The sequence below is a fragment of the Zonotrichia leucophrys genome, chromosome 5 (assembly GCF_028769735.1).
Source record: "Zonotrichia leucophrys gambelii isolate GWCS_2022_RI chromosome 5, RI_Zleu_2.0, whole genome shotgun sequence".
In the NCBI taxonomy this organism is placed as follows: Eukaryota; Metazoa; Chordata; class Aves; order Passeriformes; family Passerellidae; genus Zonotrichia; species Zonotrichia leucophrys.
In genome coordinates, this window is record NC_088175.1 from 32,563,255 (window position 1) to 32,578,441 (window position 15,187).

The 15,187-nt window shown below is 45.8% G+C and overlaps 1 protein-coding gene across 1 annotated transcript; it reads right to left on the reverse strand.

The window, feature by feature from the left end:
* Positions 1-445: 445 nt before the first annotated feature.
* On the reverse strand, positions 446-2,974 carry CHAC1 (ChaC glutathione specific gamma-glutamylcyclotransferase 1). The gene is made up of 3 exons (XM_064714030.1): positions 2,637-2,974; positions 2,509-2,544; positions 446-2,251 (listed from the first exon to the last, which is right to left on the reverse strand). Exons 1-3 carry the CDS (start codon positions 2,892-2,894, stop codon positions 1,820-1,822), a joined length of 726 nt encoding a protein of 241 aa, XP_064570100.1. The 5' UTR covers positions 2,895-2,974; the 3' UTR covers positions 446-1,819.
* Between the last annotated feature and the right edge of the window lie 12,213 nt (positions 2,975-15,187).

A 15,187-nucleotide genomic window follows, 5' to 3' on the forward strand; every position in this document is an offset into this window, starting at 1 on the left:
GGGCTGGCTTGTGTCTGTTTTCAGTACTAGCACTCCACAATCAACAAGAGCTGGAAAGTGAAAGTCACTGAATCCCCTTTTCTCAAAGGGAAAGAGTCAGTTGAGTTCTTCCACTAGATTTGGCAGAGGCATGCTGCTCAGCAAGATGACTTAAAAAACCAAAACAAAACCACAAAAAAATCCATAGGAACTTCAGCAGCATTAGCAATTAAGGCTTTGTTAAAAAAAAAAAAGTCACCATTAAAAAACCCACAAAAACAAACAAACAAAAACCCACAAAAAACAAACAAAAAGAACCACACACCAAAAAAAAAAAACCCAAAAAACAAACAAAAACCCCCAAAAACAAAACAAAAAAACAGTAACAAAAAAACCCCTACAAAAACCCAAGACTTCTTAGTTTGAACTCTAAGTCCATAATGAAAAAGACTAACACCAAAGTATATGAGATTGACTTTGTCAGTTTGTTTTATTACTGGGCACAGCACCGTACCATTTCATATGCATACAAGCCACAGTAATACAAACAGTCCCTCGCCTTTTTTATAATTAAAAAAACACATGGTATTTGGGAGGAGCCAGCAGTCCCAGGGTGCAGCTCTCAAGAGCTATTTTACTGCAGTTGCAGTAGCAGCAGTTTTCTCACAAAATACTGTGGGTTTTCATGCTGTTAATATGTGAAACTGAAAAGTCTGAGCTTGCAGCATTGCCTCTGCTTAACATGGTCAAGGCAGGCTTTACAGCAGCTCACAGGCACACAAGTGTGCTCACTCATGGTGCTCTGCAGTCAAATGGAAGGTGCCAGACAGACACCCCTGTATGGAACTAGAACCCTCAAAAAATGCTTCTACAGAAACCCACGTCATCCTGAAGCACCAGAGGTTTATCCAGGTCAGGGCATCCTGGCAGCTTTCCTGCAGGCAGCACAGGCTTCCCACACAGGCAGGACCTTTTCTTACAGAGTCAGGTATGTCTGGAGCAGCACAAGGACAGTGAAGCTTGGAGAAAAGCTTGTCATTAAAGCAGGCTTAGCTCCTCAGAAAACAGATTTAAAACTAGAAGGCACAAATGCAAGGTTGAGCGTGGGCTGCATACCACTGTGGCATGTGAGTAGTTTAGATACCCCTCCTAAGAGGAAATGTATCACATAATAAATACAGTATGACATTTTAGAAAAGAAGTGCATTACTGTGATCCTTCACAACATAAGGAAGTAGGATCCACAAGAGCATTAAGAGGCCTGTTCACTTTATATTGCACAAACATTCTAAAATTTAGTGTCAGGTGATTGCATTGGAGGTGGGACAAGGCAGGAGAAAAAAAATAAAGGTTTTATTTGGCGGAATCTGCCAAAGTCTCCACCACCACACAAACAGTTTTTTGCCAATCTGAGGTAGAATTACATAGATACTGCTTAAATCCAGTCAAGTCCTGCTCAACTAGTCTTAAAAAAAAAAAAGGTAAGAAAAAAAGAGAAAGTGCACAGAATAGATGAGCCTCTTTCTCTACAGAAAACGAGTGCCTCAGGTGTAACTCCCAGAAGCAAGTCTTACAAAGCAGAGTTCCTGTGAAGATCCCAGCTCCTCAGCTGGAAAGCAGTGATGGGTATGGTGATGCTACAGATAAGGAGTGTAACAAGTACTAACTGCAAGTCCTATAGCAAGCCTTTTACTCTCCACTTCCCTCCTCCCTCCCCAACTACTTGCTAGCTCTCCCTTTACTCACTCAGTCCAGTATATTTTATCAGAGTTAAGATTGTCCCCACTGCTTTCTTCTCCCTTATGTCCCTTTTACTGAACCTGCAAAAATATTTCCTATTTCAACCCTTAGACTTCTGAGGGACACTTGCAGTTTCTTCTAGAGACTCCTCTGTGTAGTATAGACAAGGAAGGATGGAGATAAGAGCCTCCTCGATGGAGAAGAGATGTTTGTCCTCTGCTTGAGGACAGAAGTAGCGCATAAAGTCTGCCAGTCTCAGCAAGTACTCTATATTGTGACCAGCACAACCACTCGAGACAATGATTTGAGCTGCAATGTCTTCTTCAGATGCTGGGCCAAGGTAGGAAGGGTTCTGGGGTGTTGCAATGTAAACAAGAGCCAGGATGGGTTCCTCTGCATCTTTCTCCTGAGGGTGGAACTTCACCAGCTTGGTGTCATAGCCTCCCAGGACAGCTTCTCGCATGTTGAGATACTCGAGCGATGCAGCGATTTGCTCCCCACGGACCTCATAGGCTACACCCCACGTGCATGCCTGCAAGTCAAAGAGCAGGGTGGTTACGGGATGCCGTACCTGCGCTGGCCTGTCGAGCCGCCCGCCAATGTTTCAAATCAAGGCTCCCTTACTCGGGGGGTCCCCCCACAAGTGATGGGAGAGCAGAGAAAGGCAACGCACCGCACAACCCCCCACGATCCCGGCGGGGCTTGAGAGCACTCGGCTCCCACCACACGTGTCCAGGAGGTGAGGCGGGCACCCCCCGCCCAGGCCAGTCCCAGCCCCCCGGTACTCACCCCGCAGTCCTCCAGCAGCGTCACCACCCGCCCGGGCTGTGGGCACAGAAAGGCAGCGCGTTAGAACCGAGCCGAGCCGAGCCGAGCCGAGCGCGGCACCCCAGCACCCTGCGCCCCCCGGCCCTTACCATCTTCTCGCTGCCGCGGTGGAAGGTGTCCCCCTGCCAGAAGCGGCGGCTGTAGCCGCGGATGAAGCCCACCTTGCGCGACGTGAACTCGAAGCCCGGCCTCCACACCAGCGAGCCGTACCCGAAGATCCACACCGGGGCCGCCAGCTCCGCGCCCTCCGCCTGCCCCGAGGGCGACGAGGAGGAGGAGGAGGAGGAGAGGGGCGGGCGTGGCGGCGGCTCCGGGCTCTCCTCGGGGAGCTGCGGGTCGCGCTTCATCTCGGCGCTGCGGCGGTGGCGGTGTCGCGGCTCGGCCGCCGCTGCGCTTTAAAGGCGGCCCGGGCCGCCCGCCCCGCCCCGCCCGCCCGGGTGATGCAACGAGGGCGGGAGGTTTCGCGGCGCCGCGCGTGGGGCAAAGCGGGGCGCGGGTTGCGTCAGGCGGGGTGCCCGGCCCGGGGTCCGCCTGTCCGGCAGCGCCGGGTGCCGCATTCCCGCGGGCACGCCAGGGCATCGGCCGCGGCCGGAGCGCAGAGGCCGCCGGAGCAGAGCGCGCCGTGCCCAAGGGGAGAAGCTGCGCTGCAATGAGCGGGCCGGCCCCTCTCGGCAGCCCGACCCGCGCTCCCGGCTTTGGCTTTACCCCAGAAGCTGAGGTGCTGCGGTGGAAAACCAGGCGGTTAATGTTTAACAGGGTGGCGCGACAGCGCCTGACGTCCACAGGGCCAAGGTGTAAGGAACATAGGCGAAACAGAATAATAACATCCGCACTAATGCGAGGACACGGTGCTGAATCCAGCTACTTGAGTGCATTTTCCCTAGTACTATATCCGGGCTGGAGTGTCAGCTTGTAATACATAAATAACATTTGTTACATGGAGGGGTGCAAGTGCTGTTTGTGTATGGGATGGACAGCTGTCAACCAGCTGTCAACCAGCTCTAGGCAGGTTGTGACAGCTAAAGAGGTGGATTTTTACATTACAAAGTAACTCCTTTTGGTGAAGAGGAGGAGAAAGAATAAAAAACAAAATTGCCAAAGTGTTTCTCATTATTGTTCTTGTCCTTTGCACTCAATCAATCTAAACAGTCTATTTACAGTCTTTTACTTAGCTTCCTGTTGATCCCCCATCCAACTGGCAACCACCTTTCCATTCCGCTTCACAGGGTGTTGCAGCTACAACACCCTCAGTGTGTGGTGGGTGCTCCCTGTACTGTGGTGTGTTCACCACGGGTGACAAGAGCCCGCATGGCTCTCACATCTGCCCTGCTGCTCTGTGCCTCACACAGCACGTCCTTTTCTCCTGCCCTGAACGACTGACTGACTTGTCACTGTGATGACCCTTCCCAAGGTCAGCCTTGTTACAGAGCCTAAAGCTCCTTCATTTTCCTCTCCACTTGCGCTTTTCCCAGTCACCTTCTCTGTCTTACTCAGGCTCAAAGGTATGGGGTTGGCACGGCATGCTCCCAGTCCTTCACACCACACACCCATCCTGGCACAGGCTGCAGCCTCTTAATCCCTTTCTGCTGGTCCCTTTGCATTGGCAGAAGGTGAATCTGTCACCTGTCTGTACAGCTGCTCTATTCAGAGTCCTTTGAGCAGAAAATGCTCCAGAAACTGTTCTTGTCAGCTGCCTGTATCAAAGCTCCACTTGGCAAAACAAGAAACTGATGTCTAGTCTTATGTTTTTTCAGTCTTGTGGTTCCTGTCCCCTAACATACAAGACTCCTGCCTTAGCAGGAGTTTGTCAATGCTAAAATGATGTGGCCTTTCAATAAAATTAAAACAGTGTCCTCTGGGAATTAAACCAGTCTTCTGTGTCCCATTGTATATGTAGGGCAAGTGTATATTTTTCATATTCATCTCTTCACTTTTTGTTTCCTGCTAAAATTAAGGGAATTCGAGCAAACCCCCAATATGTAGTTAATAAAAGCATTAAAACACTTGTCTGTAGGTGCATCCTCATTATTAAGAGCAAAAAAAAGAGACAAATCAGTCTAAAAGATAAGATGAAGGTGGTCTTGCTAGGTCCTGGTCTTAGTAACACCAGTTGAAAAAAAAAAAATCTGACCTCTGTCTTCAGCTTTCCCCAGAATGTGAATTTCATCTGTTGTCTTGGTTTGTTCAGTCTGGAGGAGACTGGGAGACCTCATTGTGGTCTTCAACATCCTCATGAGGGGAAGCAAAGGGACAAGTGTCGATCTCTTCACTCTTGTGACCAGGGACAGGACTTGAGGAAAAATCATGAAGCTGAGTCAGGAGAGATTTAGGTTTGATATCAGGAAAAAGTTTTCCATCCAAAATTGGCTGAGCACTGAAACAGGCTTCCCAAGGAAGTGGTCACAGCACCAAGCCTGTCTGGTTTCAAGAAGTGTTTGAATAACACACTCAGGCATGGGGTGTGATTCTTGGGGTCAGGGCCAGGAGTTGGACTCGATGATCCTGATGGGTCCCTTCCAACTCAGCATCTTCTGTGATCTGAGAAATGCACTGTGACTGAGAAATGCATGTGTGAAAAACAAAGCTCTAGGTATCTTACCTGCTGGTACTAAGCTAAGGAAAATTGGACCAAGAAATTCAAAATTATATCACTGGGAAGTGACTGCATGCTTGCTGGTGAGGGAGAAAAAATTGCTCCTTTCCTTTGCAGAGCTGTCTCATTTGTGTGTCTGCCTTTGCTTAAAGGCTCTGGTGCATGGCTAAGCCAGATTTGCAATGGACAGCCAATGTGAACAGCAAAAGCCTCAGGGGATCAGCTTCACATCCCACACCAGTTAAACACTACAGGTCTCTGCTCCCTGCAGTGTTGTACAACAAGATCAATGAGGTTAGAAACTCCTTTTGAAGTCCCTGATTTTCTTGTGTAAATTGGGATATTGCTCCATCATTAGGAGCACAGCCTGAGGGAAGACTGTAACTGAAGTTGTAGCATATACAGCAACAGCTTAAGAATTTTTTGTTGTTGTTTCAAGATTTCTTTCATTCATTTCTTACCTTGACTGTACCTTCACTGTACTTTGGTTAAATAAACTAAGGATATGAGGCTCACCAGGGGTAAAAGCCTGAGCAGAAAAGGTGTCTTGCAGGCAGTGTAGGTGCCTGCTATGTAAGTGAAGCAGGTGGGTATAAAGGAGGTGGTTGGAGCTTGTGTTCAAAAGGCCAGGGGAGCAGCCTGCCAAACTGAGACACAGGAATATTCAAACAGATGTGAGAGAGGACATGGAACAGCGGTGGAGTTAACTGTTAGGGAATATGATGTACATTTTGTAGTACAGCAAAAGGAGATGGAAAAAAGCCATAGCATTTCAACAATTTAAAAGTGCCTAAGGGAAAAAGGAATGGAATATAATGGTCATACTCTGTTAATATAACGATAATTTAAAAAAAAACCTTAACAGAAGTAAGAATGTTTTCTTTGCCCTGGAACCTTTGGGAAAGAGAAAAAGGCAATCATAGCTTTATTTGTTACTCCTGAAACAAGTTTTTCCATGTTTCAGGAAAAGGAGGAGCTAGTTTCTCTTTAGCAGTATCTGCAGTGCTTCCCCAGAGCAGGCATTCCCATGCTACTGTGGGGTGACCAGCAGTGCCAGGGCTGCCTGTTTTTCAGGATACTGGTGAATCACCCTAGAGCCAGAGGAACCAACAACAGGGCTGGCATGACACATAGCAGTGGCTTGTGTGTCAGGCTCTTATTTACTTCAATAAACTGAGGGCACACACTGGGTCTTACCAAAAGTTGGTGTGGTCAGCTGACAAAAATCAGCTGGGGATAGGAGGATTGCCAGATCATTTACAGACACCACAAATCTTCCAAAACCTTGGCACTGCTTTCCTCTCTACAATGAGCAGACAGGAGAATATAAAAACTAATTGTCCTCTTTTCCTGAAGGCTTCAGTAAAAATTAAAACTACTGGAATTGGAGATTAAGTTCAAACAATGCCACAGACTTTTTATAAAGAAATGTAAATCAGTGCTATTCACCTGACATTCACAAAGCCACATCCACGTGCATCACCAGGGGTCTTACTCACTTGTGTTTGAGGAATCCAATTCTTATGGCATTCACAAATCCCCTCCAGATGTGAACACTTACCATAGAAACATGCAGTCAGCCTTGTTTCCAACATGGAAATGCAGAAGCCACATCATCAAAGTTTCCGTATTAAAACCTGGGGACCAGGAAAGGCATATAGAGCAGTAGGAAATAGGTGTATTTGAATTTGTTTGCTGCATCCAAAGGGAACACACTTCCATTGTTAAAGGCTTTAACTCCTGGGGTTAAATACAGTCTTGAGCACAGAGAACTAGAAATGGCAAAGGACACACCAGTACGTCAAAGAGAACAACTGAACGATCCAGAGGAAGAAGTACCCTAAGGACTTCAGACTGAAAACCAAGTCCAGGACAAGGTGGTAGTTTGGGTGATTCTTCTGCAGGACAGGACTTGAACTGATGCTGACCTACTCCACATTTAGTCTGTTTACCCCATGATTGCTACAGCTCTGACTGTTGTCAGCTGTCTTGGGAGATTTTGCAGTGTCTCCAGTTCACAGATGAGAGTGACAAATTTGATGGAGGCATTACACACTTGATTTGTATTTGAATTAGTTATATGACAGGAAACAATAAATCAATATATCTAATAAGTGTTTCAACATGCCATCAATATTCTATCAGTATCTTGGTAGTTAGCTGAGGGGTCCTTTAAGAAAATCCAGCACTGTCATTTTGGCTTTTGAGTTGTACCCCAGAGTGATCTGCTGCACAATGGGTTTTGCTGAGTTCCCCCACCCTGTCCTCACTTCAAGCTGGTGACCAGTTTTGACTCCCCTGGCAGGAGCTGGCCTTGATTGCTCTGGTCATCCTGTCCCTCTCTCATATTCCATGTTGCTGACAATGTTCCTCCCAGCACTAGTACATTTAAAAAGTCATATAAAGAATAAGAACTACAAATTCAGATTTGTTTTTTTACTGGGTAAAGGGTAGGAAAGAAGCTCAAACACTTCCTAGTAGCTTAGCTTGAGGGATGATCAAATCGGACACTGAAATTAAAATCAGAGTACTGACTTATGGAAACTCCTTTTTCTTGAGCCCACAGCATCCCAAACCTAGGAGCTCATGAGTGAGTGCCATGCTGTGAGTCATGAACTCAATTGGCTCATCTTTTGGTACAGTATAACCCCTGCTCTTTGCTCCCCATGGCCTCACTCTGCTGCCCAAACAGCAGAGGGGCATTCTGAGGAGTCGTGTGGATGTCCACATTGGCAGCTTTAAGGCAAGACAGGCATGGAGGAGGCATGGGCTCACAAAGCCAGGGCTGGGAACCTCAGCTCAGGCTGTAAAACTCAGCTTCTTGTCTGGGCTGATGTAATTTCATTTAGTTTCACTGCAGGAAGTGATTTAGTTTCAGTTCCAGTATAAAAAGAAGAAAGATGAGTTTACAGCTAAAATATTAAACAGGTCTGAGCAAAAACCTGAAGGAACAGGTTGATATAAGCAGGTAGACTGAAGAATCCAAAGACAGAAATATGGTAGAACAACTGAAATTTTAATTCAAAGGTAGAAAGCAAATCTATGATTTGCTTCCTAAGTAGGGAAGGATAACTGTTTATGGAAGTAACCAGCTGATTTCAATAACAGCTCAAGAAAGAATAGGGAATTCATTCAGGATGGACAAGGAATAATGCAACAGAGAAACTGCTGTTTTGGCACTTAGCTATGTAGTGAAGTAAGAACTGCAGAAGTTTGGGCCAATTTGCACATTTGCAAAGAGTTTAAAATCCAATAAGAAGCTCTCTAGTCAAATAAAGAATGGATTAAGATAAAAGTAGATTACTGGCAGGGATATGACTTTGGTCAACCCCAAAGATAGCTTAGATGCAAACCAATAAAAGTCAGGATGGTGATTGCTGTGAGTCCTTAAAAAAATTACCACATCTGAAGGAAAAGCACTGTTCTTAGAACTCCTGGTGCTTGTGTCAAGAGAGGTGAAAAAAAGAGACACAACTCAAAAGTTCATTAGCAAAGAATGTAAATATATAAATGGGGCAGGTACCACAAGTGGAAAATAGCAAGTGGTTCCTGTATTTGAGACATGAAAATAAATCACAGTTGAGCAAACTAAAGCCCTGTTATTGAAACTGAATTCACACAAAGGGATATGAGCATTAACTGGACATGAGGGGCTTAGCCTGAAGATTAAGAATATCCTAACCTGCAGAGCAGCAAGTTTTTAAATCTGCAACCCCCATTCCTCTATATGAAGGACCAATAACAGAAAAATAAGTTCTTTATGCAGATTTAACTGTAACAGAGATTATGTGATGTCATCACCTCTATTACCTGCTGCCTTTCCATCCAGTGCTCTTGTTTATGAGCAGAAAGTTTTCATTTCAGGAGTATCACAGGAAGTAGCTGAAGTATAGCCAAGCACCAGAATTTCCCCAGATCTGTAGTGTCAGAGAGGCGTCATCAGTTGGCAGTGATGAGGTTTTGTCCTGACACACTTGCAGCTGTTCTTATCTAGATTGTCACAGTGTCTTCATAACAAGAATTGCTTCTCTTCTGCTATGGATTCGTTTTCTACAACACAGCCAGCTAGAGTATGACCACAAAGCCCTAAACAGGCACAAACTGAGAGTTCTGAAATATCTGACTGATGTATTAATGACAAAGCAAAGGCTGCAGAACAAATGCACACCCTGAAACATTACCTCACCCCTTGACTGCTGAGAAACCCCAGATAAAGCAGCATTACAGTATCATCTGGAATTTTGAAGGGTAGAAGGAAGTTGAAATTCATGTTCTACTTAGCAGCAGAGAAGTGAGCTGTAAAGTCAGCCACCAAGCTTTAAGAAAGAGCCACAAGTAGCAAGCTTGCTTTCCAAAGAGAGGAAGCAGCGAGCTGCCAAGTGTAATAAAGGCACAAGAGATTTCTCCTTGGGAAGAAAGCCCATAAAACACACAGCTAAAGAGATGAGAGAGAGAAAGAGCTAAGTCTGCATGCAACAAGACTAAACAGCACAAAGAGGAGCAAAGTCCTCCCTCTTTCAGGCACCTGGTAACGCTGCCATGCCCCACCGTAAGGAGAGGGCCAGCCTCCCAGCAGCCCTGCCCCTCTTTGTAGTGGCCAGAGGGATGGATTTACACTTGGAATACTCACTAATATCAGTCTTCATCTGAGAGAGGAAAAAAACCCACCTGTTACCCACTCATACAAGTCCTTATCAAGGCAAAAAGGAGAGTAGGAACAGTGCTTTTGACTCTCGATTGCTCCAGGGCAGGAAGATGTGTGTGTCGACTTTATAATCAAAGCAATAACCCAGCCACTCAATATGTGGGACTTATGAATCAGCATGGAGGAAGAGTGATAAGTAGCTATCTCAATAAGAACTTCCTCCTTCACTGCATCCCTTCTTTGCAGTTTTTAATGTGTCCATATGACTGACTCACTTTGTATTTCGCTCTTTTGAACATTTGCAAGCAAATGACCTACCTAATGTGGTGCTTAATGCAGAGGAAGACCGATGCTTTTGCTGTTGTATCAGTCAGTGGGATTTGTTTATTTCTAGAATGACTAAAAGTCTCATTGCTGTGACCAAAAATCCCAAGTAGTCCTGAGATTGTGGCTTATAGCAAGCAGATTATTGTTAGTGACAAGTACTGAAAGATTTTGCTTTAAATGTGGCCTTGCTGGGCAGAATTTTATGTTCTGATGTAAAGATTACATTTCTGTCTGAAGGAAATTTGCAGTCCTGCTGAAAATATTTGTCTTTCTTTTTTGTATCTCTGGCACATATGTTGAAAACTGTTTGTGGTTTGAAAACCAGGTATAGATGTGTTGTATGTGATCCAGCACGTTTGATTTTGTGGCATTAACAGGATAGATTCTGGCTCAACTGTGGCTCCATTCCTTTTGTGTGTAAGTCATGTCCACTTACGTTTTGGGCACTTAGTTCTCAGCTGTCTCACAATAAAACCCTGCTTTCTTTGCACTTGAATTTGGTAATCTAGGTCTGCACTTTCCTTTTCTGAATCTTCATGTGATTAGCCCAGCAGATCCAAAGACCTGTCCTTCCTAATTACAGGGGCTCTTCCCTAAGATGAGGAGCAGAACATGCTAATGATCACCACCTTCCTTAAAGCCCAATGCTATTTATTTAGAACAAAATGCTATGGAAAAAAGCTACTTAATAAGCCAAGACATGACTCACACACCTGCTAAGTGTTGCCTGTCTTCCTTGTGGTGCCCTGGCAAATATGATAAGCAAGATCTGCCAGCTCTTTAATTCAGAGAGAGCATCTGTGTATCAGCTCGTGCTGTCTCTGCTCCAGAAGACAAAAATGAGTGCCAGGATAACAGGCATGAGAACTTGTGAGAAGACATGCAGGTTCCACAGAAACACTTCTCATTCAGCCTGGAGCACAAATGCATAAGTACCATGTGCTGCCCAGCAGCCGGTCCACACCATCCTTCCCATCTTATGGGCCAGCAGTCAGTGCTGCAGCATCTCTGCAAAGCTGGGCGGACTCCTGCCTGTACCAGTAAGTGCCTGCCACCTTCTTGCATGTGGGAACAGCAAAAACTTGCATGGCTGGACAGCTGAGAATAGTCAAAGGTAATCAGTGGCTGTTGGATTTTCTGCATGGCAAGGATGGGCACTGTCCTCCTATGCTCAACCACATGCAAGAGCAAACCAGGAAAAGCATCTGCCTGGAGAGAACTGTCCTGCATGTTGGTTGTGACCCCTCCTGGGTTGTCCTGGTGCATTCCATGCTTCATAATCTTTGTGGCAGTTTGCTGTAGAGGCATTTGAAAGCTTGGTGTTATCATTTCCATCATGGGGATATCACGACCCTCAAATACTTTAAAACTGTTGCCGATTGTGAAGGTAAATTATTTCAACATTAAACCCCTTTCATTTGAGCTTTTGGCAGGTATGATGCTTCCAAGCCTACTGGAATGAGAGGTCAGAAAATGCAGCTGTAGCCCATATGGAAACAGAATTTTTCTAGTGAAATAAGATTAATCCTGTCTTGAAGAGAAAGCATGATTTTTGTGGTCTTGTTAGCAGACAGGCAGTGGCTCTGGTCACAGGCTCTTTGAAATCTGGTTTGGCTTTACAAAAACCCCGGCAATATGTGTGTCTTACTGTGCCCTTTTTGGAGAGGGAAGATTCCCTTTCTGCCCCATATGGAACACTGGGGCCATGTAGCAGAGGGCTGTGCTGTCCTGCACTGAGATGGAAACAGAGGGCTTCTGAGAACATGTCAAGTCATAGGCTGTGGTGGTAGCAGAAGGTAGGTAAGAGGAGCACCAGTGTCCAGGCTTCAGGCACTTGACTGCCCGGCCAAGACTGCTGTTGTAGTGGCTGCAAAGAGAGAAGATGATCAACAGGGTGAGTCAGGCATTAGCATAAATTGAATTCCCTGTGGCTGCACTGTGTGTAAGGGGGTGTGTTTGGGGGAAGCTGACTCCAGGCACGTATAAGCCTGGACTGATTCACCTGCGCTGCCTGTGACGCACGGCACTGTCAGTGCAGGGCCCTGGCCTGGGCTTGCAGTGACCGCTGGCGTTTCTGCCCCAGCTTTGTGTCACCTAGAGGTGCCTGTGCCTGCAGGCACTGCCTTCACCTCCCTCCTCCAGGCAGAAACCAGCAGTCCCTACCCAGAAGCTGTGTCCTAGCTTTTGTTCTCTGGGCCTAAGTCTTGGGTGCGCTTTGTGTGCAATGGTAGCTCTGTTCCTGTGCTGTGTCAGAATGCCTGAGCAAGCAGGGCTCCTGCAGCCTTGAGCAGCCTCTCCATGAACTAATAATAATTTCCCTGCTTCCAGTGCATGTGTGAGAAGGTTTCTGTCAGCTTTTTGATGGAATGCATAGCAAGGAAGGGTAACTCAGCAGCTTTTCTAGGTGCAGAGATATTTCTGCTGCACCTTCTTACCATGTAAGCAGTGTGTGGGAAGTGTTGACAGTGCAGTTCTGTGGGCCGTGCTCCTAACTGGGAAGCAACAGGAAAGTGACTCATGAGACATTGCATCCTCCTCTATGCAGGCAACATGGTGACTTGAAGAACAGGCACTGGACCACACAGAAGCTGTGGGACTGACAGCAAAATTATAGAGGCTGGCAGTGAACAAGCTCTTGGCTGGTTAAGGTCCCGACTGAAGTCATCTGAGCTCCTCTTAGAAGTTCCTCAGCTATCATTGACCTGTGAACACCAGCAAATAGAGCTCTGCTCCGTCCAGAGCTGTCATACTGTGCCAGGATGTTAATAGCCATGGCTGAAAACAGCATCCAGTGTTGACAGAACAAGGTATTTACTGTTAACCTGTCTGCTTGCGTAACTTCTCTGTGCATGTAACTGCAGTGTCAGCCTGAACTCTCTGCTGCACTCACCACGTCCTGATGTTGCTGCTCTTTTGGCTAGCCCTGACCTATCAATGTTCCCTGTGAGATTGCTTTTCTCTGTCTGGTCTGATTCTGCTATTGATCCTGTTCTGGCGTTAACCTTTTCCAGCTCTGCCAGGACACGTCTCCATTGCAGATTTTAATTCTTCTCATGGTCCTAACCTTGTCTTAACTGAAACCCTGCTACATGCTGAGTTTTTTGGAATGGATGTGAGAGCCAAAGCTCAGGTGAGCCATGCTGAATTCGGTAACTTCATCTCTTTATGTCAAGGCCAGCGATTTTCTTGTCATTCTTCCCATTCTAATGTCATCTTTCAGCATCTCTCCAGTAGTTTGAGGCGCTGTGGTATCTTTCCAATGCCAAATACCCTGCCTAGTTATATCTGTCTGTATGTGGAGGCAGTAACAATGCCACCAAAGCAGAATGTAAGTACAGTTTATCTGCCTTGCTTGGAGTAAAGGATAGTGTAGGGTGCAGTAGTACACGCGCCTGGCTCTTAAAAACCAATGGGACTTTTTTGAGAGATGGAAAAGAGGGAGAAGGGAGATTGATTTGGCTTATGTGCTTTTTTAGATGTAATCTACTTAAATTAATCCAATTTGAATTCTACCTGCATGCTGTAACAACCTTTGTAGCACTCATTCCTCCAAAGCCAAGTGTAACAACACAGAGTTACAGGTGACGTAGTTTGGTTGAATCTGGATCCAGAGTTTAGGAGGGCACTGTCCCTGTGTAAAGGCCAGTGTGAAATCTGGCACTGAGCAGTACAGTACTGACCATGGGGAATCTGCTCCTGAGACAGACTAAACCTGCAGACACTCTGGTGGCATGGACACTGGACGCTGATGACTGGTGTGTCAGTGGAATATCAAAATCATAGCTTGAGTGGTTGGTATGTTACGTAATGATTGGACTGGAATGTTGTACACAAGCAGAGGCACCATCACCACCTGTTTACTAACTCTGATGTTACACATAGCCTGGGGTTACATCAGGCCAAAGAGCCTGGAAGAGACACATTCTCATGAGGTGGGAACACTGACTGGTGCCAGGACAGCAGCTGACAACGTCAGCTTTTTTTGAGAGGTATTTCCCTCCCCTCATTTCAAGGAAAAGCCTCTAAATGTTCCCCCGATGGTATCCTCAGTATAAGATTTCAAGACTCTCAGCTAACACGTATATTTAAAATCCTCAGAGGTGTGTGAATCCCACCATGGTAGAGGTTGCACTGTTGAGGAAAGACTCTGTGTTTCTATCTGCGTGTTTTGGACAGAAACAGTTCCTTGAGTACATCTTCCCAGTAAAAGAATAAATAAGGTCTTACCCCAGAACCTCCAGACCATTATAACAAAGCGGCTGTACAGCTGCTTGTGTTCCAGTGCTGATGAATGTGGCGTTGCTATCAGCAGTGCTGGGACATCTACAGCCTATTCTTAATTTTACACTTATATGTCATGTTGTGGAACACTGAGTGGTTTCCAATATATTTTAATCTGTTCCAATTGTGTTCCCATTTTAGGAAATCTGTGCCAGCTAAGATAGGAAGGCTGTTGCCTCATAGATTTTAAGAGGTTAATGATTCTTCAGAACAATAGCCTTCTCTTTTTAAAATTGCCCTCTAATCTCAACCTCTTGAGAGCACTTGGCTACAATCTGCCAAGACCCCAGCTTAGCAGCAGGTAGCTTGCAGCATCAGCTGGAGCATCTGGGCACTGTCTGGAGGAGAGAAGCTTCATGCAGATGTGGATGCAGGGTGAAAGGACAGCAGGGTTCTCCTTTCTAAGATCTTGCTTGGCAGATGCTTATTCCTAAATTTTGTCACTGCAAGTTAATGGCAAACCCTTTAGCTTTATTCCCTGTCACACTGCCTCAAACTGTGGAGTGAGAAGTGACAATGCTGCCCTCTCATAGACTGACCATGTGCATGTATAATGTTATGATCAGACCTTGCTGTGTTTTAAAGCTTAGACAAGAAAACAAGGATCAGAGGTTCCTGATTGAAGAGTGACAAGAATGTGTTTCAATCACTTGATGCTGATCTTCATAATGTGCTTAAGATTCAACAGTTAGTGATTCCTTTGATTTGAGTCTGAGCCTATGCATAAGAGAAGTCTTCAGAGTCAGAGGTAGAAAGAATCCCTCTGAATCTGCCAGTGCCTTTTCTCTCTATTC